Source organism: Manacus vitellinus, unplaced genomic scaffold, assembly GCF_001715985.3.
Source record: "Manacus vitellinus isolate BGI_N305 unplaced genomic scaffold, ASM171598v3 scaffold_5_pilon, whole genome shotgun sequence".
NCBI classification, from domain to species: domain Eukaryota; kingdom Metazoa; phylum Chordata; class Aves; order Passeriformes; family Pipridae; genus Manacus; species Manacus vitellinus.
Window position 1 is genome coordinate 1,928,038 of NW_021940682.1, and position 23,010 is coordinate 1,951,047.

A 23,010-nucleotide genomic window follows, 5' to 3' on the forward strand; every position below is an offset into this window, starting at 1 on the left:
AGCTTGTGAAAGAAATTATTTTGCCATGGGTTTAGAAGGAAACTGGCTAAAGGCAAAGATAGAATGTTTAAAATAGGATTTTCAGAAGGGGGGAATCACTAGCAGGGTCTTCCAGTGCTCAGGGTTGGGACCAGTTTTATTCAGTACCTTCATTGATGACAGGGTGAAAGAAGTGGGCAGGGAAATCTCTGGGTTTGCAGATGGTACTAAACTCTGCCAGATTGTTATTGTGCTATGGAGGAAAGATCCAGAAGGACTTAAAAAATTGGTAAAAACATGGCCCATGAGCTTCAGTGTGGATAAATTTAAGGGGGTATATTTAAGGAAAAAATAGCTAAGCATGTTTATGTGACACTGTTCTCAGAACTGGCAATTAGAATGCAGGAAGTACATCTTGACATTACTTCTGATATTTCCCTGAACTCGTGAATGCAATGTACAGCAACACCTGAAAGTGCTAATAAAATATTGGGCATCATCAGGAAGGGTAAAGAAGGAACCAGTGTGTGCCATTTCACTGCTGCCTAAAACCCTGTGCTGTATTTTGAGTATGCTGCATAGTTCTTGTCTCCCCAACTCAGGAAAGACACAGTAGATGTGGAAAATGTACAGAGAAGGGTAACTAAAATCATTAAAGGGATTAAGCAGCTGTTTGACCAAGAGAAGCTAAAAAGGTTGGGAGAAAAGACTAGAAGGTATCTGTGTGTGCATGATTAATTTTTATATAATCGTGATGGTGATAGACAAGGTGAATGCCTCATCAATTCCTACAATATTTGAACCAGGGACACTAAGTGAAACCACGTAGGAAATCACTTGTCAATGGGAAGAAAATAATTTTTAAGTCAGTGGTGAGCTTTTAAAATCTACTGTCACAAAGCTGTGAAAGCAGACAATGTCATCACATTCATGAAGGCCATACACAAATTCATGGATAACAGGTTCATTCAATAGGTATAACAAAGAACAGGCAAGGGTAGACCCTATAGCATCCTTTTATGGGAATATGAAAGGAAGAGACCACTGAAAGTCACCAGTTTGGAGTTAAAGCTTTGATAAGTTCAGTAACAGATTCTTGGAGGAAAGAGAATGGTAGTCCAGTGTTTTTCCACTCTTAATTGTTTTCTGTTATTCTGTCTTGTAGGCAAAGCTAATCTACCAATTGAATCATGAAGGTAAAGGGCTTTGAATGAAACAATTGCATTTTTTAGTACTTAGTGATCAAGGGGAATCTGTCAGCCTGCAATTTTTGTTTACCTTCCTCATTCATGAGACTTTCTTTAAAAAATTTGTAACATATCAGTATCCAAACACATTATGACCATGATATCTAAAGATCTCCTCCTTCCTTTTTTCCATATGTCAAGAAAAAGAAAGGAATCTAGGTAGATTTTTAGCCTTAAATATGATTTTGAGATACATGGGTTTCTGTGGTCAGAAGACACAAGAAACCTTTCTCAGGCTGTTCATTCTACTGGAAGTGGAGGAAATATGTGAATGGATAGAAAATGTTCTTAGCCCAATGATAGAAAAGGAAGAAACAGTGGTTAAAAACAGACAGCTGCACGTTTGTCTTTGTTACAGGCTGTTGAATCCAGTTGTGCTATGAATGCAAGGCTGCTGTGGGAACGTGTCCCCAGGTTCAACCATCACAGAGGCAGATCATGTATTCCTGATAATATCAGTAAATCAACAGAGTGAAAAGGCTGTACTTTACTGCCCAAACAGGGAACAGTGCCATAAAACAGACAGCACAGACAGCCTGATTCTGTTCCTCCTCTCTGCCTGATCAGGATCCAAGTCTGCTGGTAGAATATGTACACATGCATATTTTTATATATATATACATATATATATCTCATAAAAAGTATTGATTGTCCCAGTAGTTGGGCTTAGACAGTCTATACAGGAGCTGACCCCAGATTTTACTGCTCTCCCCAGCTGCTGACACCCAGGCATATGATCCTCCAAGGTTCACAACCACACTCTGATTTTGTTGCTGGTGCTTGGGCCTCTTCGTGTTACATGGACAAGGTATTCTCCAGTAGCTGGTCCAGACCTAAAGTCTTCCCAGTAGCTGAATCTCAGACTCCTGTGTCTCTGTTAGATAGCTCAGATCACTGGTCCCCATGGCAAACATCTCTTGGATGTTAATTGATGAAGATGTTCAGTGGGACTGAAGGCAATGAGCTTCAGCATGTGGCTCTTGTGCTCCTCACAGCCCTACACTGTGTGATCTTTGGTGTCATCACCAAACCAGACAAGAGAGTGCCAAGAGGGGAATTTGTTGGTTACTGACAGCTGCTTTGGCTGAGTTCTGAAAACATTTCTGATGTGAGCCTCTGATTCCTTTCAGGATTACTGTGTTTGAAATACAAACCCTGGAAGACTAACCATCTGAGATGAAGGCTGCTCTTCCAACCTCATACAGCCCAGTATCCCAGTGTGAAGTGTGTGTTCCAGGGTAGGGATCAGAGACTGGTTTGGAGCTAGGAAGATGACAGTCTGGTTTCTACCATCTTTATTTTATCATTTTCCTTCTACCTTTTTCCTCTCTTTCAGCTTCCCTTTCACTTTTTGCCACTTTCCTGGTAAGAATCTAGTTTGCCTACGAGTGGTCACAAGAGTGCTTTTGCTGTGAATTGTGATTAGAAAGGCTGCTTCCAGTTGGATGAATAGTGGAAGAGGTCTAAAAAACTGTGGTAATGGTGCACACTTTTCTAGGCTGTCCATGGCAGAGAAACTTCCAAGTGAAAATCAGTGCCAGGGGACAGAAATTTGTATTTTCTAGCTTTGCTTCTCCTTCCTCTTTTTGCCTTTTGTCTTATTCTGCTTTAGTACTGAACATGAACAACAAAGGAATCTCACATGCATTTAAACTCATTTTTTGCCATTTCCCCCCCCCCCAAAAAAAAAAGTAACAATTAATACCAGCTAACAAAGCTGTCACAGAAGCTGTTCTCTTCATTTAGCTAAAGAGATTAATGAAAACTTAAACTGAAAATTACTGAACTATTTAGGTTTTTTGGGGGTTTATTTGTGTTAAGCAGAAGGGTATATAGTTTAATCTAGATCTTATATGGAGAGAAATTTGGATACGACTCTACCTAAAAAACCATAAACTTCATTTTTATCAATAATGAGGGTTTATTAGCATCTTATCCCTGTTGAACCAAAGAAATGTCCTTATTAGCATAACAATCTTCAGATGCTGTGTATGCAAAATACTTTTACCATGTATTTTAAATGTCCTATTACATGTATATGTTAACTTTTGTTACAATTAAGAAGCTTAAATCAGAACCTAAATAACCCCTACCCCACCCAACCTTTAATTTCATCTCTGATCTTTAAAGCATGGAAAGAGAAAATGACATTGCCTCTGGAGTAAAGTCAGAGGGAGAAACCTGTTGTTTAGAAAACATGATACAAGGATTGATTTCTTATCTCCCTTTGCAAGCTCAGTAGAAGCTTTAGCTGCTTTAATCTGAACATCAGATTGTCTAGTTTGGAGAATGCTGTTTGAAAGCTTAAACCTCTGCTTAAAGTTAACATGTAAAAGAGGTCCTTTAGGTGAACTGCCCTGCAGAATACCATCCAAATACATAAGATAATCAAGAGAGGCAATGAAATCTTAGGCCTGCTTTTATCTTTTTCTGTGTGTGACTTCACACACTCACAAAGGCATTTATCTGTTGTCACTTTAGACAAGCTGTGAATTCTGAAGCTATTTCCTGAAGTGATTACTGAAATGATACTTTTCCTGAAATGATTACTGTAAGTCACAACAGAATTTGTATCACAGCTAGGTTCATTTCTGCATACATCTATAAGCTTATTTTCCTTAAGGGCAGAAATTAACATTCACTCTTGTTATAGTAAGAAACATGCCCATCCTTGTGCTGCTGCTCTCTGTTCCTAAACGTTTGGCAATTCAAAATGGCAAAGGAGAAAAGTTCTGTAGTGCATAGAGAGCCAAAGGAACTCATTGCTATGAGTTGTGAAAGACACAATCTTGACTGTTAGAGTACGGCTAAGATATTTTTTTGGGGGTAGGAACGTCCCAAAATACTGCAAATAGAAGGACGATGAACTTGGAAAGAATGTAAACACTTGAATTTTTGAGCTCTGTTTACACATCTGGATAATTAAATGCTTGACTGGAAACAAACTATTTACTTACTGCCTTCTACAAGATTTCTCACACCTTCTGAAATATCTATGTCTGTTTGAAATCACAATTATGTTATGTTATTAAGTAGACAGATCACCAATCTGGTCAAATATGACTAAGAAAAATGATGTTCTTGATTTCGGTAATGATTTATATGAACTGGACATCGGTTTGCACTTTCAGAGCTTGCTTTTGAAGGCTCTGATATCAAATTAATGAGATTGTCGGGGCTTGTCTCTCAAGGGGAATTTATTTTTCTCTTTTCTGGGGTGTCAAAACCTGGGATTTAATATGCATGAGGCAAAGACATCCAAATTGTTGACAAATCAGAGTATATAAAGCAGAAACTATTCTGTGGCATTTCTCACTGTGGTGAAATATGGTGTGATGACTGATCATTTTATCAATATGTCCTTTAGATATCTAATATCTCTTTGAGGAATTTGGTATATTGCACCCTTTTTTGTGAGTACAGCAAAGCATGGCATGCTAGGCTTTGTGAACAGATACAGAAGTTGCTGGGAGCTTTTCTTCCCTTTTCTAAACTCATACCAGTGCTAGGCATAAGCACACTCTGTGTGTGTGCATGTGCACATACTCATGTTCTTGTGTGTGCACATGGATGTGCTTAAGCCCTATTTTAAATGCAGATACATTAAAAATAGGCACACCTGCTTTAAAAAGTCAAAGCAAGGGCAGAAATGAAAGCAATGACACTGTGTCTACAGTAGTTAGAGACAATATATAGCAGATGGATGTAACAATAATTTATCTGGTGATACCTTCTTAGTGGAAAAAACAAACAAAGAAACAAAACAAAACCCCATACCAACAACAGTAAAAATAAACAAACAAACAACACCAACAACAGAGATAGTGGAGAAGAAAATTGAGAGTGCTTGGGATGTGAAATAATCATATGTGTGTGTCTTTTGACACTTCATTTTTATATGACCTAAGGCTGACAGATCCAGAGTATAAGTATCACTTTTCTTATAAAAGCTGGTCTGCAGAAAATGATATCCTACCCCAAGGAGAACACGTACTTAGCTGAAAAGCAGTGTACTGTGTGACTTGGCCCCTCTGCACAATAAAGTTTGTTGCTACACAAAGCTCCAGGTGGTTTTGATTTCAAACCGAATTTCTAATCTTCTTTTCCAGACTCTCAGAGCAACAGAGAAGAATCTTATGGTTTTATCGTTACCACTGCACTAATCAAAACTGCTCCCTTCCTCTGGTGCTGGGCAGTGCACCCAGCTGGGATCGAACGACTGTGTCGGAAATGTGTGCCACGTTGAGGAGCTGGAGGTTTTCTAACCCTTTAGAGGCACTTGGGCTTCTGACTTTCAGGTAAGGGAAAATTAACCAAGTAGGAAAATAAGTATAAGCAGAGTGATCACAAGGTGATTAATTCAGAGCGTCAGTTTGCTCAACACGGTATCACGCTGTGGTTCGCTGATTGGGCTTTTGGCTCCGTCTCTGTGTCAAAGTGAAAACGGAGTTGCAACTCTTGTGATGACCTTGAGTTGAACGTGTCAGCCCTGTCTTCTTGGCTGAGGTGGTTTTCTGTTTCTCAGGATAATGAAAAGAGTATTTCAGTCTCCATAACAGACTCAGTTTCTGGTAACAGGTGATCAGTCACATACTCAGCACTTACATAGCACTCCATTATCTTCAAACTGCTGTACAGACATGATGTGACTAATGGGAGAGGAGGACTAACAATAACCTATGTAAATACATAGAGTCCCACATGTAACCTGTCTTTCTGAAGTAGATTGGATGAAGCTTTAAAGTCAGTTCCCCACACTCTGAATAAATTCTGTTGCGGTGCCTTATGTTCCACCCCCACTTCTTACACTGGGAGCTGTTTGTTTGTCAGGAGACTTTCTTGATGCTGGAGATAGTCCTACCCATGATGTAATAGCGATGTCAGGGGACAGAATCTGTGTCAGCAGTTACATTTCCTCCAAAAACTTGGGAGGTATTTTGCATTAAGTGACCTACCTGTGAAAACATTAAACATGCAGATGAAATCCTTGGGCAAATTTGGTTTATCAAGCCCTTGCTTGTCTTGGGTAAGCACAGGCTGCACCAGCTTTGCTATCTCAGTTTCATACTGTACCTTCAGAAAAAAACCAAACCTCACCTAAAGCTTTACTTGAGAAATTACTTTATACACTTACCTCCACAGTATTAAAAATAGTTATTTAATGTTCTAAAACTGATTATTGACTGTTATTTCCCTCTTGATGCAATTTCCTCAGAATCCTTTTATCCCTGTTTTATATCTGAACTATTAGCAGTTTCACATGTTTGCATAAGTGTCTTTTTTTATGCGTAGTGGGAATGAAAGATCATTCAAAGGTGGAAGCAAAGATCCTGAAAGATCACGTTCTGGAACATAGTATTGTTACCTTGTTTACCATTATTAAATTATTAGGATCCATTTCTAATTTATAAAAGATCCATGTAGAAAGGAGTGTATGGAGAATGTGTGCTTACATGCCCCAGAGTAGCAAGAGATTTTGAGATTTATTTATTTTTTTTTTTGTCTGAACATGCCAGGTTTTCAGATCAGATCTTTCGTCTAATTTTGGTTTTGTGTATGGGTGGCATTTCTGCAAACGAAGAGCTTGATTGTTCTTTGAAGATGCAGCTCTGCACCAGCTCTGCACCACACCAGGGTGTGGTGCAGTATATCAGTCCTGTCAGGTGCTTCTCAGGTTATTTAATATGACTCAGCCTGTCACTGAGCTTCTCAGTGTGTAGCGGATGCAGCAGATGCATTGTTCATTCTGGCTGCCACAAAGATTGCTGGCATGAAAAGATGGGAAAATGTCATCACTTTGTCTCTCTTGGTACCACCGTTGGGAGTGGCTGGCACCTGCAAATACTTCTCTCCTGATCAGGATCTTAGATTGCTTGTCCCTTTAGTTTCCTTCTCAGGGAAGATAATATCAATCCAATTTTTTTGCTACATGGTAACGCCACAGAAAGAAGTTCTGGATCACGGAACAAATCCTCTTTAAAAAAAAAAAAAAAAAGAAAAAAATCTGTTCTTCTCATATCCACAATATTTTGTAGGTGCATGAACAACTGGGAAGCTAACCTTCAGAAACAGAGAGGTTGCATTTCCTTAGAGATGTCTGGTTTCAGAGACATCTAGGTTGCATGATTTAACAGCTGAGAGACATGTATATGCAAATTGATAGAGTGGGTTGAAGGAGGGGAGTACTTTCCATATAGATGTGTTTCTGAAGCTTCTTCTCTCAGTTCTCTTTTTCTCAGATTTCTGTCATTTTGAAAAGTACAGTAGCACTGGATAGGGTCCAGCTTCCCTTCACCATAACCTTCAGTGACTTTGGATCTGGGCTCTTTAACTGAGCTGGTTTTGAACCTTCATTCAACTCTATCCTGTATTATGTTTGGCACTGACAATTCATCAACTCAGTTCCTCACTTCTATCATCCACAAAACAGCTCTCTGATTTCTTGTGATTACTGAGGCACAACTGAAAGATCCAAGTTCATATAAAACACGAGCAGAATATGAAATGAATGCTTTTTGTATATTCATGCCTATTTTAAGGACTTGTGTTACCATCACCATCGAACCACGGGTAAGTAAAATGTATTAGGGCTGATCTTTGTCTACATGTACTGCTAACATGAGCAACTGCACTAAATCAACCCAAAAGTCTGTGTAGTGCATCCTGTCTCCAATGGTTACCAACAACAGTTACCCAGGGAAGAGAATAAGAATGGGCCAAACTGAGCTACTCTCCCAACTTCCAGTAATCTGCAGCTCAGAGGCTTCCTGAGACAGAATTTTTTGGTTTCAGAGCCCTCTTGCATTTTTCTTTCTGTGATTATTTTCCAAATACAAATTGATTCCACATAAACATTCAGCTTTCAGTACATCCCATAGCAAGGAAATATGCAATTCAGCTTTGTGTTGTATCATTTCTAGGCACTGCAATTTACCACATTTATCAGTAGCATAAAAGAAACCAAGAGTTCCCAATCAGTCCAAACTCTGGATGCTTTCTGTGGTAGAACTTCCCTTTGCAGTGTCTTAAAGAGTATCTGAATTTCTCCTGTGGGTGTGTGCTTACTCTTTATATAGTTTAGTATAGTTTAGAGAGAGTACTCAAAATCACTAGTTCCTTCTACAAGCATTGGGCTGGGGGGCTCTAAATTATCCTTCTTCTCAGTAAAAATGCAGCATCTGACCTCATGATTAAGCTCAAGCTCACGTTTGCAAGGATAAAGCAACGAAAATCATTGGAGGCACTTCCTCATTGCCTGGGTTAGAAGACAGCACCACAGAGCTTAGAGAGAGGTATCACAGCCCATCAGAACAAGCCCCATTATCAGGCATCTGAGCTAGAAAGCTCTTTGCAACTTTCTGAAACTTCTAAATTATTTTTCTCACTACACAGATAAATGTACAATTTAATAGATGTTTCATGTTCTGTGAGCGTGTCTCTCTTGCTTATGCTCTTCCACTTTGCAGGCGCCTCTCAAGGCAGCCAAATGATAACATACTCATTTATGCAGTGGAAAGGATGAACTTTCATAAATTGAAAACATAATCATGGTACATTTCACAGATAAATTCAGTAGCAATGTTGCATCCAGTTCTTGGAGCAAGTGCATTGATTTTTAAAGCCCCAGAAGCCAACACTTAAAAAAACAATTTAAAAAACAATGAATGTTCCTTTAATCAATAAAGATGGGATGGAGAGGATGGGAGGGGGAAGTGTAGAATAAGATTTTACACTCTTACCTCTAATTTCAGGGAAGGATGATTATAAGCCATTGCCTGAAATATAAAATTATCCCTTAGGCAGAAGGTACAGAGCTGGTCCCTCCTACTCAGAGCAACTTATTGGTGCCCTGTGCATTTTGCCGTTGACTTCACTTATTGAGTCTGGCAAAAATCCAAGCCTTAGTGGAGTTAGAGCTTTCTGTGACTGTATCTGCATTGCATGGCACACTAGCCAGGGAAATAACACCAGTACTCCTTTATTCAGAGAATTTTTCTTGATGACAGAAAGAAAGCAAAGGCAGTGTTATAGAAACGCCATCATTTACGTTGTGTTGCTAGTGGGTAATTGTTTTGTGTATGTATAGAAGAACCATACTTGCAATTTTTTATCTGGTTATCTTGCTATTCAAAAATGAAAGTCCGGACATATTTGTTAACCAAAAAACCAGAATGTTTTCTTCAACTTTTTTTTTCTTTTTTTTTTTTACTGGCACACCTAGAGTGCACTTGCAGCCCTGTGAGGTGTCATGGCTAGGAATCAGGAAAATTGAACTAGAATGAGGAAACAGCCACCACAGAAGAAAGTGTGTTGTTTTCCAGCATTGTGAATGGCTGCAATGATTTTGAAGAGAGAACTTTTTGGTGTAGATTGTGGAAGTGAAGACATAACCTCCCTGGTAGGATTAGACATTTTCCTAGAAACTTCCTGCTAGATTCTAACTCTGTCAGGGCAATTGCACAGGAAAGGACATTCCTGTAAAACCATGTGCCAAATCAATGGTGTCAAAAGGACTTCCTTATTTAATCCCTTGTATGGAGCAGGCAGAGTAGGGGAAGATATGACTCCACCTCCCTCTCCTTGACCAGAGAAGATGCCTTGGTTCATAGAATCACTCAGCCTTTGACTTTCACAGTATTATTGTTGATTTTCACTTTCTCTAGCAAAGTAGCTATTGAGTTTCAGAGCTTAAGATATCTAACCAGTAATAATAATAAAATGTGATAGTTTGAAGACAGATTTTGTTCTCACACCTTTGCAAGCCAAATTGATTTAGAATTGTTCAATCAGATTGTCATTGTTTTAATAAAGGCAGAATTTAAAACGTTCCCTTAGAGTTCACAATGGAATGCCCAACAGAGTATTTATAGATAGAGTAGATCTTGCCTGTTTGCATCTTACTTGTTACTTGGATGTAGTTATATATCAACCATGGAGAGCAAACATGGGCTTATGCAAAGAAATAAGATAAGAACAAAGTTACGCTCTACTGTTAATTTCATACTTTGATGTACAGAACACACTACTGATAAAGCTTGAAAAGTGCTTATGCTTAATATACATGAAATTTAGTGATAACTTAGATGGGGCTGTGTGCACTTTATTTTAGGCATCAGAATGTGATAAATTCTTTTTTTTTTCCACTTCCTTTAACCATTTTTAGCTTTCTTGGCAATACATATGAAGGTACTACAGCCAAAAACTGCAACAGGACCAATAATAGACAACTATGTAGGATATGGCATGCTTTCTGTGCATAAATGTGCAATCCTGTCAGGAGGCTAAATCTGTAAATAATCACATTTTCCATGGTTTAGTCTTTAGTACTAATGTAGCAGAGAACAAAGTTTGTCTCTGAGATGGGAAGAACCTTCTAGATCGTACAGGTTTCAAATGAAAAACTGCTTTTGTTACTTTCTTCCTACTCTTGTTCTCTCCTAGGATATGGTTTACCATATGGTCTCCATGACATCCTAAACTTAGTTGTTTCAGTCAGAATTTCCTGTAGAAAAATGTATATAAGCATCTTTTAAAGTATGTTTTCTGTGGGTAAATTCAACATAACTATCTGCCAATCAGCCAGCCAAAGCAATTGCTGGTGAATATGACCTGTGCAGTGTGTGGGGATGGGGAGGGTTCATGTGACTCCTTGTAATGAAGAGTGAATATGTGACTCTTTTTCAACAGAAAATTATGAAAATACAGTGTCCTTTTAACTGATGGTATTTTTTTATCTTTCTGTACTTTCTTTTAGTTCTTACCGTTTTCTAGTCCTTACACACTCACTCCCTGTTTTATTTAGAAGCCCTCAAAGGAATGAAAAAGAACACCAACAGAAAGTCCTGCTAATGTTGTCTGTAAGCTGAAACTAAATCGTTATTCTAGTAGTTTGTTCTCTCTTCCTGTCTGTTTACTTTTTAAATACTTAAACTGCCTCACAAAACTTATCTGTCTGTTCTTTTAAACAATTCTTCCATATTTTCTCTCCTGGCCCAGTTGCACCCATCAGGGACATGATACCCTTTACTACTTAGAGGGTTTTTGTTTTCAGTTGGTATCTTCATTCCAGTAGGTTTGCTAGCTCTGCTTTCCTTGTTTCTGCTGGACTTAATAACATGCATTTCACTGGACTGAAGTCCTTTTTTGAAAATGCAACAGAACTTAAAATGGGAAGGGAATTGCAGATGAAGGGAATTGCAGAAATATGTGGCATATTATAAGCCTCCAGCTTAAAAGAAGGCCTGTGAAAGGCCATATTGTTCTCTACAGAGATCCTCACATGCCAGAAGATGTAGTGAATTGTACAGTTCCATTGACCTGACAAATATATTTCAGCATAGGGTTATTTAAAACAGCACAGAAAAATTAGGATAATAAAACTGTTAAAAATGAAATGCACATCTATTTCTCATTTATAGTCAACTCACCACTGGCAGATGCTAAAACCTCCAGAGAATTTCACAAATCCACAGGATGCCTCAGCAGTGCTTAGCTTTCTGTTAGAATCTGATTTAGCTGAAAGGTACAGCCAGACAAATAGCTCCCGACTGGCTGTCTATATGAAAAGAATGAAACACTGAAAGTTGTCCTTACTTCTAAAGCAAGTTGTAATCTATGCTTATCCAGCTCAAAATTCATCTTTTACAAAAACAGTCTTAAAGTCTTGAGGGAAACCTAATAATCTACAGCTACTTAGAAGTTAAAGAATGGATGGCTGTCAGTCGTTGGCATCATGCAGGGAGGAAAGAACAAAACAGCAAAAATAAATATCAGAGTAAAACAGTTTCACAATTTATGGAGAATCCAAGGCGTGAGAGGAGCTGTGAAGGGGAAATTTGAAGTCCTGCTTGGTGTGACCTGTTAATAAAGACTAAACTCAAAAACAGTAATTTACATATTGTTTGTTATTCAGAAGAGTCTTTGAGTGTGTAAACCTGGAACAAACTTGCAAGAAATCACAGTCTCTGTGTGGAACATGCATTACCTGAAGAGAGAACAAATAAAGTTTGTTCTCTCAGAAGAAGAAAGCTACAAGATATTACAATGCAGGAAGGCAAATAAATGGGGAATCTGTAGTTCTGTTCACTGAAGTATTTGTTGACTAAAGGTCATTTATAGAGAAAAAAAAAACAAAACAACTAGAAGTAAATGGAAACCTAGAACTGGGTGAAAAGTACCATTTAATTTGCTTTTTTTTCTAGCTAAATTCTCAGATGTTTTAGTGAAAAACATAAAACAGCTAGAGAAGATGAGTCCTGCTTCTCTGAAGCCATTGTCAGAGGCCACATGTCAGGAATCTGACAATCTGTGGTTCAAATCCTTTGCAAAACTGATCTGATGTTGACAATCTGCACTGCAGATGAGCTCCTCTTTCTTGGGCATGTACCTTTAAAGACTGGAATATTGAATTTGTTGTCATAAAGTCATCTCACTTCTCCGCTTTCAGAGTTTTCAGTAGGTTTAAATAATTGCATATTCATTGTAGGAAGCCCTGGAAATGAACTGTCCTCTAATATCCAAACTATGAAGCTCTTTTTCTTAAGCCTGAAGGGATTTCTCTTGCACTGAGTCACAGAGCCAAAAAAATCAATTAATTGTGTCCTCTAATCGAGAGCAATTTATGGTTTATTAAAATCAGATTTGATGCAACTCAAATGTTTGCAAGATTATTCACTGGAAAAAAAACCTTCCAGCCCTAATTAATTACCAGCCTACAAGATGGCATAGTTTCCAGGCATTTGAAGGGTAGATTTTTTTACTCAGATCTGCTTCTAGACCATAACCTATTACTTGCTTTAGCAAATAAACTGATGTATGTAAGCATGAATAGCATAAGCACCATGTAATACTAGTGGAGTTCATAAGAATTTTCCATAATTCTGATATTTCTGAGGATGTTAAATTTTTGCTCAAATACAAATGTAAGGGGTGAAACAGATAGAATTAAATATTGTACCTGTGTACAATATTCAAATACAAATTAAATGTGGTACCTGTAACCTGTTGTACCTGTGGCCCTGAACAACACTGAAATTCAGGGGAGCACTGGCTGTTAGATCCAGGGCTCAACAGATTGTCAGGTAGTTAAAAAAATGTGCTAACTACCCATTCTGTTAAAAAGACTCAACTAAGCCTCAGGCTGACCTGGAGATGTACAGGCTGAAGGAAACATTTTAGTAACCAGGACTAACAAATTACCGAAATCTTATTCAAGAAGAGTGACAAGAGCCACATTTCCTGAAGTAAATTGCCCTGCAGATGTTTCACCACAGTGCCCATGCATTTGAACTCATCATTATCCTAATCACATCTCCCTGTACTGCTTCTGGTAACTTAGTTAGAGCCCCAGTTTTGACTTGCAGCAAATTAATTCTAAGTAAATCAAATGTTAGCTGTCGAATTTTCTGGAAAGTTTGGGATTAAAATAATTTTGTTATTCTTTGTTTAGCTGGAAAAAATAAGAGTTTCCCTCATCATAGCACTGCATATATATTTAGATCTTGGCTGCTAGTAAGGACAAGCTGTAACTAATAACATTTTTCTGCTTGACTTGCTGCCTCTGTGAAGTGTATTTCACTGTTCAGTAACCTATTGAACTAGGGGAGAAGGGAAAGGGAAAGACTAATTTCCATATTATGTGCACATGCTTGGTGCATCACCCTTTGGAGCAATTGCATAATTAGAAAACAGGATGATATGAAAGAGATTTTTTTTTTAATATATAGATCTCCTTCAAATATGTTTTTTTCTAAATAGCCACATGAATATTAAAGTAACAACTTCTCATTCCTAATAGGTTGCCTAAAATAAATAAATAAAAAGAAAATAAGCCTTGCAGAAGATGCTAATTTGGGTCTGTCATGATAATTTATTTGTAATGTGTTCCTCCTCTCTCCATCAAGGCCCTCTCAGCATTATACAAAGAATTATAAAGTGTATTAGAAACATCATCAAATATGTAGCATAACATACAAACAAAATAATAAAACCAGACCTGAGCTACATTGTTAAAAGGGGGGTTGAAAGTGCTACAGGTGGCAGCTGGTTGCAGCCCAGAAAACCAGGCCTTTCAAGTAAGTCCAGCTGTTCACTGTTTGGTTTTTGATTTTTTTTAATCAAAATATCCACGATTTTATTTGATGGCCTGTATAGTTAATTCGCTGATCAAAGCATACATACTGTTTTGCTTCATCTTGTTTTATTGAACTCAAAAGCTCAAGATTCGAGCAGCAGGTGCCATTATACTGCTGAGCACTCAGCTTTACAACTTCTCTTTTTATCTTGATAGCAGTGGGCAGCCATTGCTGCAAATACGGCGTTGTCTCCTCTGTCTCACTTCTGATTTTCATTTCTGTTGGGTATATTGTTGGCAAAAGGTGCTGGATGGGAAGGTGGGAAGACAGCAGTCTGGTTTTGTGCTGAGCTCCTGACGCGGTGACACTGTTGGGCTGTGACATCTTCTGCCGTGCATGATGGCTCTGATTTCAGAGGACTTTCCTCGGAGTGAATTGTCAAGATAACCCATGTCCTTTAGTCATCATTTTTATGTGTACCTAGACTGCCAAATCAGAGATTTTCCAAAGACCCTGACAGCCATATCAGTTCAGAGGAGAGGGATTTGCTGCTTTCTGTGGGGCAGGTGCTTGCCCTCAAGAGAACTGGATCAAAGCCCAGCAGTTCTTCTGAACATTATCCAACTGACTGGGGTGCTGTTTGAAGACATTTTTGCCCCTTAGGCAGAGATGATCCTTCTTGCAGCTCTGGTAACTGGAAGGTCTCTGTGAGCAATTCCAGTTTGCTTCAGGAGAAGACAGAAAAGATTCTTGGGATGGCAATGGGCAACAGGCAAGTACTGATACACAGATAAGGGTGACACCACATAGAAGACACACACAGAAGAGCAAATCAGTTCTTTTCCTTGTAAAAGCAAAACAGCAGCAAACTCGCTGAATTTGAAGAAATCCAGGCAACTTCTGTGTACCTGAAATTCTCCGTGTGTGGAATCATGGAATCATCAAGGTTGGAAAAGACCTCCATGATCATCGGATCCAACCTTTAATGATTAATGTCACAATTGCAAAATGTGAAAAGGTAGCAATTATTTTTTATATTTTCAAAAGAAGTCCTTGAAATATTATTTTTTGGCTTTCAAATGTTAGGAGAGATACTGTACACCTTTTGATTTTTTTTCTCTAAAAAGAGATAAAATGGTCTCTTGAGAGTCAGTTTCAATCAGTCAGATTGCATCAAAATTTCATTCTCTTTTAAAGAAAAATGTTTTTTACCAATTCTATTATCCAGCCTTCTTTCTCTGTGTTACCCCTGCTGCTGTACTATGTTATCCTCTTATTTCCTTTTTACAGTCAGAATTCTCCATCACAAAATCTATAATAGGCCACAGCCACTCTGGTTTCAACCAGAATTGGTTGAGAATGCAGCTTATGCTGAAAACTCAAACATTTTCCCATCAAAAATGTCTGTTTCACTGACTTGGAACCTTTCTGGGGGAAGATGTTGGTTTTTTACTAAATTTTGCATTAAAAAAACCAAAACTAAAAAAACCAACCCGTGTTTTCAGTTTCAAAATTACTTCTGTTTAAAAAGTATTTCTGATTTTTTTATGATACAATTCAGAGGAGCTGATATTAGAATAAATTATCTGAAATGAACCCTTTTGGTATGGGAAATCTCAAGCTTCTCTGTTGTTGCTCAGAACAAAAGAAGTCTTAAAATTGAAAGTTCCCATGGCACAGAAATTTCCTATTTCAGGTAAGTAAGAGCAGCAAGAGATCTCTAATTTACTTCATATCTCAGGAAATTACAATACATGGTAGCTCAAATTAAAAAAGGTATTTGAAGATCAGGTTGGGTGTTTTTCCCCTGTATGACACTGTAACAGTCAATCCAATTAAGTTATCTGTAATATGTTTCTTGACTCTCATTACAATAAAACACATTAATTGATTTTTTTCCTGTTCAATTTTGAGAGAAAACCATTTTTTCTAACATTTTAAATCAGTGAGAGCTCAGGAGATCAGTGGATCGGTAACTCTTAATGATACCTCTTTATCTTGCTCTAGTTTTCCAGATCAAGATATTCGCAGAACAGCAGTCCAACAAATAGAAAATATGTCAAATGATGAGTTGTTAGAATACCTCCCACAGCTGGTTCAGGTAAGGAGGAAATTGATAGCCAAGGAAGTGGTCTGTCCTGATCAATAACTTCATTAAATGCTTTTGATTCTCTTGGGTGGGTCGAGACACTGTAAGAGGAGTAAATAAGAAATGCTGGTCACCTGATGCAATTATTGAATTAAAAACAGGGCTGAGGTATAGACTGTTTTCCACTTCTTTTGGCATGCTGATTGAGCTTTTCTGCATACTACATGAAGGTATTTTCAAGTGACAATGAAAAATAAGAAAAAAAAAAAAGAAAAATAAGAAATTACAAAATGCATCTGAACAGTAGAAATTATACTGTGGTCCCCCAAGCAGGTGGCAGGGCTTCATTGCACTCAAGGAAGGAAGTGGTGTTACCACAGATTGCAGTTTTCTTAATGCCGTATATACACCAAGAAAATCACTGTCAGCGCAGAGTAACCTGGACATTTGGGTGTAGAATTGTCTCTTTAGAGGTGTGAGTTGCATTTCACTAGAAATTAATGTTTTGCAAGTTATGGCCTCACTGCTTCCAAAGCACTTGGTGATTGAGTAGGTCCTGTGTTGCAACTGAGCAAGAAGTCTTGAAAGTTTTATTCCCTTATTTTGTAAGGGATGACTTACTATTCCACATTGCAGAGTTTTTCAGGGGGTGTTTTGTGTGTTTGTGGTGTGTGTATATCTAGATAGATATCTATGTATGCATATATGAATATATTTACTGTGAAGCAGTGGAACCTTCACAGCTTTACAGCATTCACACACTAATGTGACCTTTCACCTTCCACGGCTTCTGTTTCACAAATAAGTTTGTTTTGCAAACCAGATAATCGGATAAAAAATTAAATATAGCATTGATAGTTTTAAGTGGGGGAAGAAAAGCTGCATATTTACATACATGTTAACACAGCCAGAATCAGGGTGGTATCTGCCTGTCTTACAGGTGGTGGCAGATTCTCGTGTCCTGAAGTTTCTTTGCCCATTCCATTGCTAGAGCAAACTCTGTGTGTCTGATTGCTTCATTCAGGCTAAGCACTGGGTCCTTTGTGATTATTTTTGTTAGAAAGACACAAAAGCTGGCATAAATTTGATTCTTAATATCAATTTATCTGTTAAGGTACTCAAGTTTGAGTGGAGTCTTGAAAGCCCTCTAGTGAAACTCCTGCTGAATCGTTCCCTTCAGAGCATCCAAGTAGCCCATCAACTTTACTGGTAAGATCATTTGCCAGTGCTATCATAGTAATTTTCTGTCACAGTGAAATTTATCCATGATTCTGTTGGTGAAAAACTTTCTTTTGGTTTAAAATCGACAGAAAATGTAGGTTTTTGCTCTTTTTTTTATTCTGCTTTTAGTGCATGGGTGAATTGTATGAAAGACCTACTTATATTTGCCTTCATCCTGCCCCCAGGTGGGAGGGAGAGGGGAAGGTTCTGTTCATTGCTAGTTTTCTGCATTTTTTGGTTTGAGCCAAAATAGTCTTACTTAAAATTTGTACTCTAAGCAGTATTGGCTTGCTTATAAAGAATACTCCTCTGACATCTCCTGAAGCTGTCAGAATTCTCATTTATGTCTAAGTATCTCTTGTACTTCTTTGCATCTGAGACTGACTTGTGATGGCAGAGTTTCCAGTAGTTCCTATTTTGACACAATATAAGGAGCCCTCTAATTGTATTATTGCATGGGGTGGTTATTCTCTTTGCTGTGCTGTTACCTCAAGACTCTCTGAATAAGCATGTGGCTTTCTGACATCTGGACATCTGCCCTGTGATCTGAAAATTAAATTCTTGTGCGTTTTCTTTTTTCTCCATCTTTAGTAATGATGGATGAACTGAGCTTCCATTTACAGTTCAACTGGTTCAGAACCCTTAAAGCAAAAGCTTTCCTCCCTGCAAAGGAGAGACAGCAATTTTAAATGTAATCATTGGCAATTTTAAATGTAATCATTGGACTGATGAAGTGTGGGGTCAGGGAGAGCATAGATCATACTTTCATACCTGCACAGTTTCTGGAAGTGTCAGTGGGGATAAAACAGAATTATGAATGTGTTTGTTTTACTGAAATGAGTGGGATAACAATAACGTGCCTAATGAGCATATCTGTCAGATTAAGTGGAAACACATTTAACAAGGTATTTTTCTGGCAGTGCCTGAAACATGCCCAAGATGATTTCTGCTAATATTAAACTTAGTCACACTGGATATAAAATGTCCAGTCTGGAGTTCTTAAATATGCCCCAAGAGTTGGTAGTTTTCCTGTGTAATTAGAAATTAGTCTAGGGTTCAGTGGACAGGGGAACATCATTGGTTTGCCTGTGCCTCTCTTCCTCTCAGAAGAAAAATGACTGACTATGGTATTCTTCCTCTTTGCAGTGTAGACCTGTGTAGATCCCTGCTTTCCCCCAAAATTTGCTCAAGCTCTCTAATATTATAATATTAGGTAATATATAGCAGGTATTCCATCCTGAATAATATATATAGTTATCTAACACAGTGCAGTTTTTTGTGGCAAAATACATTTATTTTATCCACAGCTTAATATGTAGCATAGTGATACCCACATCAAGTAGATGATTTCTCAAGGTTCATGGTATTTTCTGCCTTTCAGCTGGTAGTAGACCTGTTCATGCTGAGTACATCTTTTTTTAGGTGTTCTTTTCAAATCTCTTAAAATTTTGCTACTTGTGCTCATCACAATATATGCTTTTATTTTCTTGATTACTCTGCTCCACCCTGTTCTTCAGCAGTAAATTGTTTTCTACCTAACATTTCAATTTATGCAATTATTCATATTCTTGTTCCAGTATTTAAAAGGCAGTTTCCCAAGCTATAAATTACAAATTTACAAATTTATAAAGTACAAATTTACTTACAAAATTTAACAGTAACTTCATGGGTTTTATTAATAAATCCTTAAATAATTAATAAAAGCTTTCCTTCACAAATTGAATTTCAGTCCTTATAAAAGAACTAAGGGAAAACAGAGGTTTTCTTCTGCTTACCTCTAAAGAGACTTTTAAAAGAAGCTCAATGAATTAATAATATGAGGAACACATGTGCATGCACACTCACACAACTTCTTTTAACAAATGAGATTAGTTTATATTTTCTTCTCAAATGTTGCATTCTGTTTCATTACCAAATTAGAGATTGTGAAGCAAGGACTGGCAAAAACAAACTTTAACAACAAGTTTATATTTATTTTTAATTGTGATTACTGTTCTACTATTAAATAGTGCAACGTTGTGTACACTGTACCTCCCAAAATAAAACTTGGAAAACCAGAAAACTGGTGATGTGATTGCAGAGCCACAGGGGAAAAGTCAACTGATTTTAACTTCCATGTTTTACAACACTATTGTAAATCTAGAAACTAGTTACCAGAAATGGTGGTGACACTAACTTATTTTAGTGGCAAATATTATTTATAATAGTGTGTCAGTTATTGAAAATTGACTCAATTTCTCTGATAGACCAGAGATAATCAGCTACCCAACAATGGTGTATCAGCTCATCATCTTTTTAGTATTAATGTTGAGTAGTAAGTTGTTAACTTCTTTCCATCAAGTAGTAATAAGTTTGTTTGAAGATTTTATTTAAAATTTATGGGACAGTAATTGTCAAAGGTGGACAGAACAGAGAGAATATTCATTCTTGGGACACATCTGTTGTAAATCAGGATACTTTCAGTCTGCTCTCTGCTTGTACCTGCTGCAGATTTGTTCCATTAATTCTGCTATTGAGAATGAAAAGGATCTTACAACTTATTTGGGTGTTTGGGGTTTTTTCTTGTCATGTGTGACTTCCCCTCCTCTAAATTCCTGAGGAATTTAGGCCATCTGCATCCATCAGTGTTTCAGCTCCTCTTTGGTTCTTCTAAATGCACTCCCCTTCCCAAGGAGTCTAAAAATTGCCCATGCACACACAGTGCCAGCACCAGACACGTGTACCACTTAAATCCCATTTCAGTTTTATTTCAGGAGTTTCTAACGTCCATGGGACATGGAGAACTGTCCCAGTATCTTCTAGACATTCTCTCTGATTCTAGTCTTTTCCTACCAGAGCTCTTGGAGGGGAGAAGGCTAGAACAAGTTGTCCCAAGCCCTGGAGCTATTAAGGAGAGGCTGAGGGAGCTGGGGTTGTTCAGCCTGGAGAAGAGGAGGCTCAGGGGAGACCTCCTCACTCTCTGCAACTCCCTGACAGGAGGTTGTAGCCAGGTGGGGGTTGGTCTCTTCTCCCAGGCAGCTATCAGCAAGACAAGAGGGCTCGGTCTTAAGCTGTGCCAGGGGAGGTTTAGGTTGGATATTAGGAAGAAATTCTTTACAGCTAGGGTAATCAGACATTGGAATGGGTTGCCCAGGGAAGTGGTGGATTCTCCATCCCTGGAGGTTTTTAAGATGGGACTGGATGTGGCACTTAGTGCCATGGTCTGGTAACCACGGCGAGGTTGGATCAAGGGTTGGACTTGATGATCTCAGAGATCCCTTCCAATCTGGCTGATTCTGTGATTCTACAATTCTATTCTAAATGACAAGCTATTAAACTGGTTCTAGCAAAGCCCAGAAGTTGCTTGAGGGGAAAGAAACCTGCTGTGAGCCCCTTTGGGCCCTTCTGCTTGCTGAAAGTCGCTGTTTATCTCCTCGTGACTTGATGTTTCACACACAGGTGGGTTTATGGCAGCTTTTGTGCTGGAGTTTTAATGCACCCCTCCGTCTCTGGCAGCCTGCCAGTCGGTTTCCCTCCTGCTTGAGTGGTTTTTGGCTTTTAGCTACTGTCACAGGTGGCAGCTGTAGAGTAGAGTGGGAACAGCTGGCTGGGGCAGCAGGTGTCCAGGAGTGTGTCTCACAGATGGTTGCCTTCCACGGGAGGATTGAATAACAGGGAGAATTACGGTGTCCTCTAGGATCTGTGGCAGCTGCTTGAAGGTGGTGCTAAGAAATAGGTTCCACCGTCATGGAAAAGTACAGTGTTTGTAAATTCTGCCAGAACATGAGAATCTAGTGTGCTTAGCTAAAGAAAAGTAAAAGTCAGGTGAAAACCTTGCTGAAGGCAAAATGTCCTTTTTTAGCTTGTCTTCTAAGTCAATAAAACTTTACAGAACTTTCCTTGTTTTTGGCATTTCTCAGCTACATTTTGACTGACAATCAAGAGAAAAGAGAGTAGTCTTCTATCTTTTGTAGTCCACAACTTTTAGAAAAGTAGGAATGTGGGATTAAAAAGGAACTCTTAGTGGAATCCAACACACTGAAAACAATGTGAATCAGACTATTGATTTCATGGCTAGAACATAATATTTTATTTTTATTTCTTTTTCTGTACGAAAAGCCCTGTAAGAAGCAAAAAGAAAACAAGCAATGTATAAAAGTTAAAAGACCCCAGTTAAATTTTCTGCTACTGGGAGGTTTGTACCTCAATACTTTCTTTTCCAAATTCATTACTGCTTAGTTTCATTCAGCACTGGAACAATAGATTATTGTTTCATATTTTCTAAAAGGAAATATATTTTAAACTGCCAGAACTGGTCTATGTTAACCATAATTTATTTAAAGACTTCAAAAGAAGGGATAAATCAAGCAGAAACTCATCTGTCCAACACTCTCAATTATCTGAACATTAAACAGGCAACCATCCTCCAGCTCTTCCTCTTCCTGCATTATGGTGTCTTTCTCTGACAGTCAGAAGTTATCAAGTCTGCTAATTATTAAATGAACTTCCTAAATAGCTGTGCAGAGCACATTGAAAAGCCCAGCCCATTAAAATGACATGAATGTAAATACAAAAGACATCTGTTTTGGTTTTGTGGTAATTTGGTCCTTCTTACTGATCAGAATGAAAAAATAACTTAATCATATATATATAACTTTAAACCTATGAAAAGCCAGTCTATGTTTGATTCAACCAAGTGATGATTATAAATTTCGTTGGGATTCAGAGTACTTGATGTGATCATTATTATGTTTTGGAGTGCTGAGAACCCCAACCTTAGATGACAGCTAGGGATTTTAGTTCTGAACTCAGAATTATTACTTATGAAATGCCAGTCATTTGGAGACCTTTTTTTCTGTAGCAATTTATGTGTATAGTAAATAGCACCATTAGAGCATTATTTTTGTGAGATAATTATTCAACAGTCTACTGTGCTAAGTGCTTCATTATTAGTCATGTGGGACTTGGATTATTGCCTTGGAAAACAGACTGATAATTATTTTGTTTCCTAATTTACAGACTTTCAATTTTCTCAGACTCCAGTTTTAGAAAAAAAATGGTGTCAAATGAAACAAAGAGATTTGTTGTGAGCAAGCACAAAGGAGTAACACAACTGTTGGGTTTGACCTTCAGTAGTTACAGACTGAGTGGGAAAATGGTACATTTAAATCAACAAAACCACATCTTAGTTTTAATTAAACACATTGGAGATTTTAAGAATAAAAATCAGTATTTTAGACTCACTTTTTGCCAGCTCTTAAGAAAGAGGAGTGAACTGGCAGGGCCCACAGCTGGAATTGATAAAAGCAGCTACTAACTGCTGTCAGTGTCTGGCTGTGGGTCTGTCAATACTGCCCAATAAAACAGGACTGCAGAGCAAGACCAAGTGCTAGACCTTTGGTCTGCCGTAATTCCTAACAGC

General features: G+C 38.0%; 1 protein-coding gene across 1 annotated transcript in view; it reads left to right on the forward strand.

Moving 5' to 3' along the window:
- The window catches only part of PIK3C2G (phosphatidylinositol-4-phosphate 3-kinase catalytic subunit type 2 gamma), a 194,870-nt gene that overhangs the window by 71,337 nt on the left and 100,523 nt on the right, over window positions 1-23,010 (forward strand). The window contains exons 15-17 of the mRNA XM_029963387.1: window positions 5,336-5,524; window positions 16,307-16,400; window positions 17,503-17,597. Coding sequence (XP_029819247.1) covers window positions 5,336-5,524; window positions 16,307-16,400; window positions 17,503-17,597 — 378 coding nt within the window. The remainder of the gene's footprint in view (window positions 1-5,335; window positions 5,525-16,306; window positions 16,401-17,502; window positions 17,598-23,010) is intronic.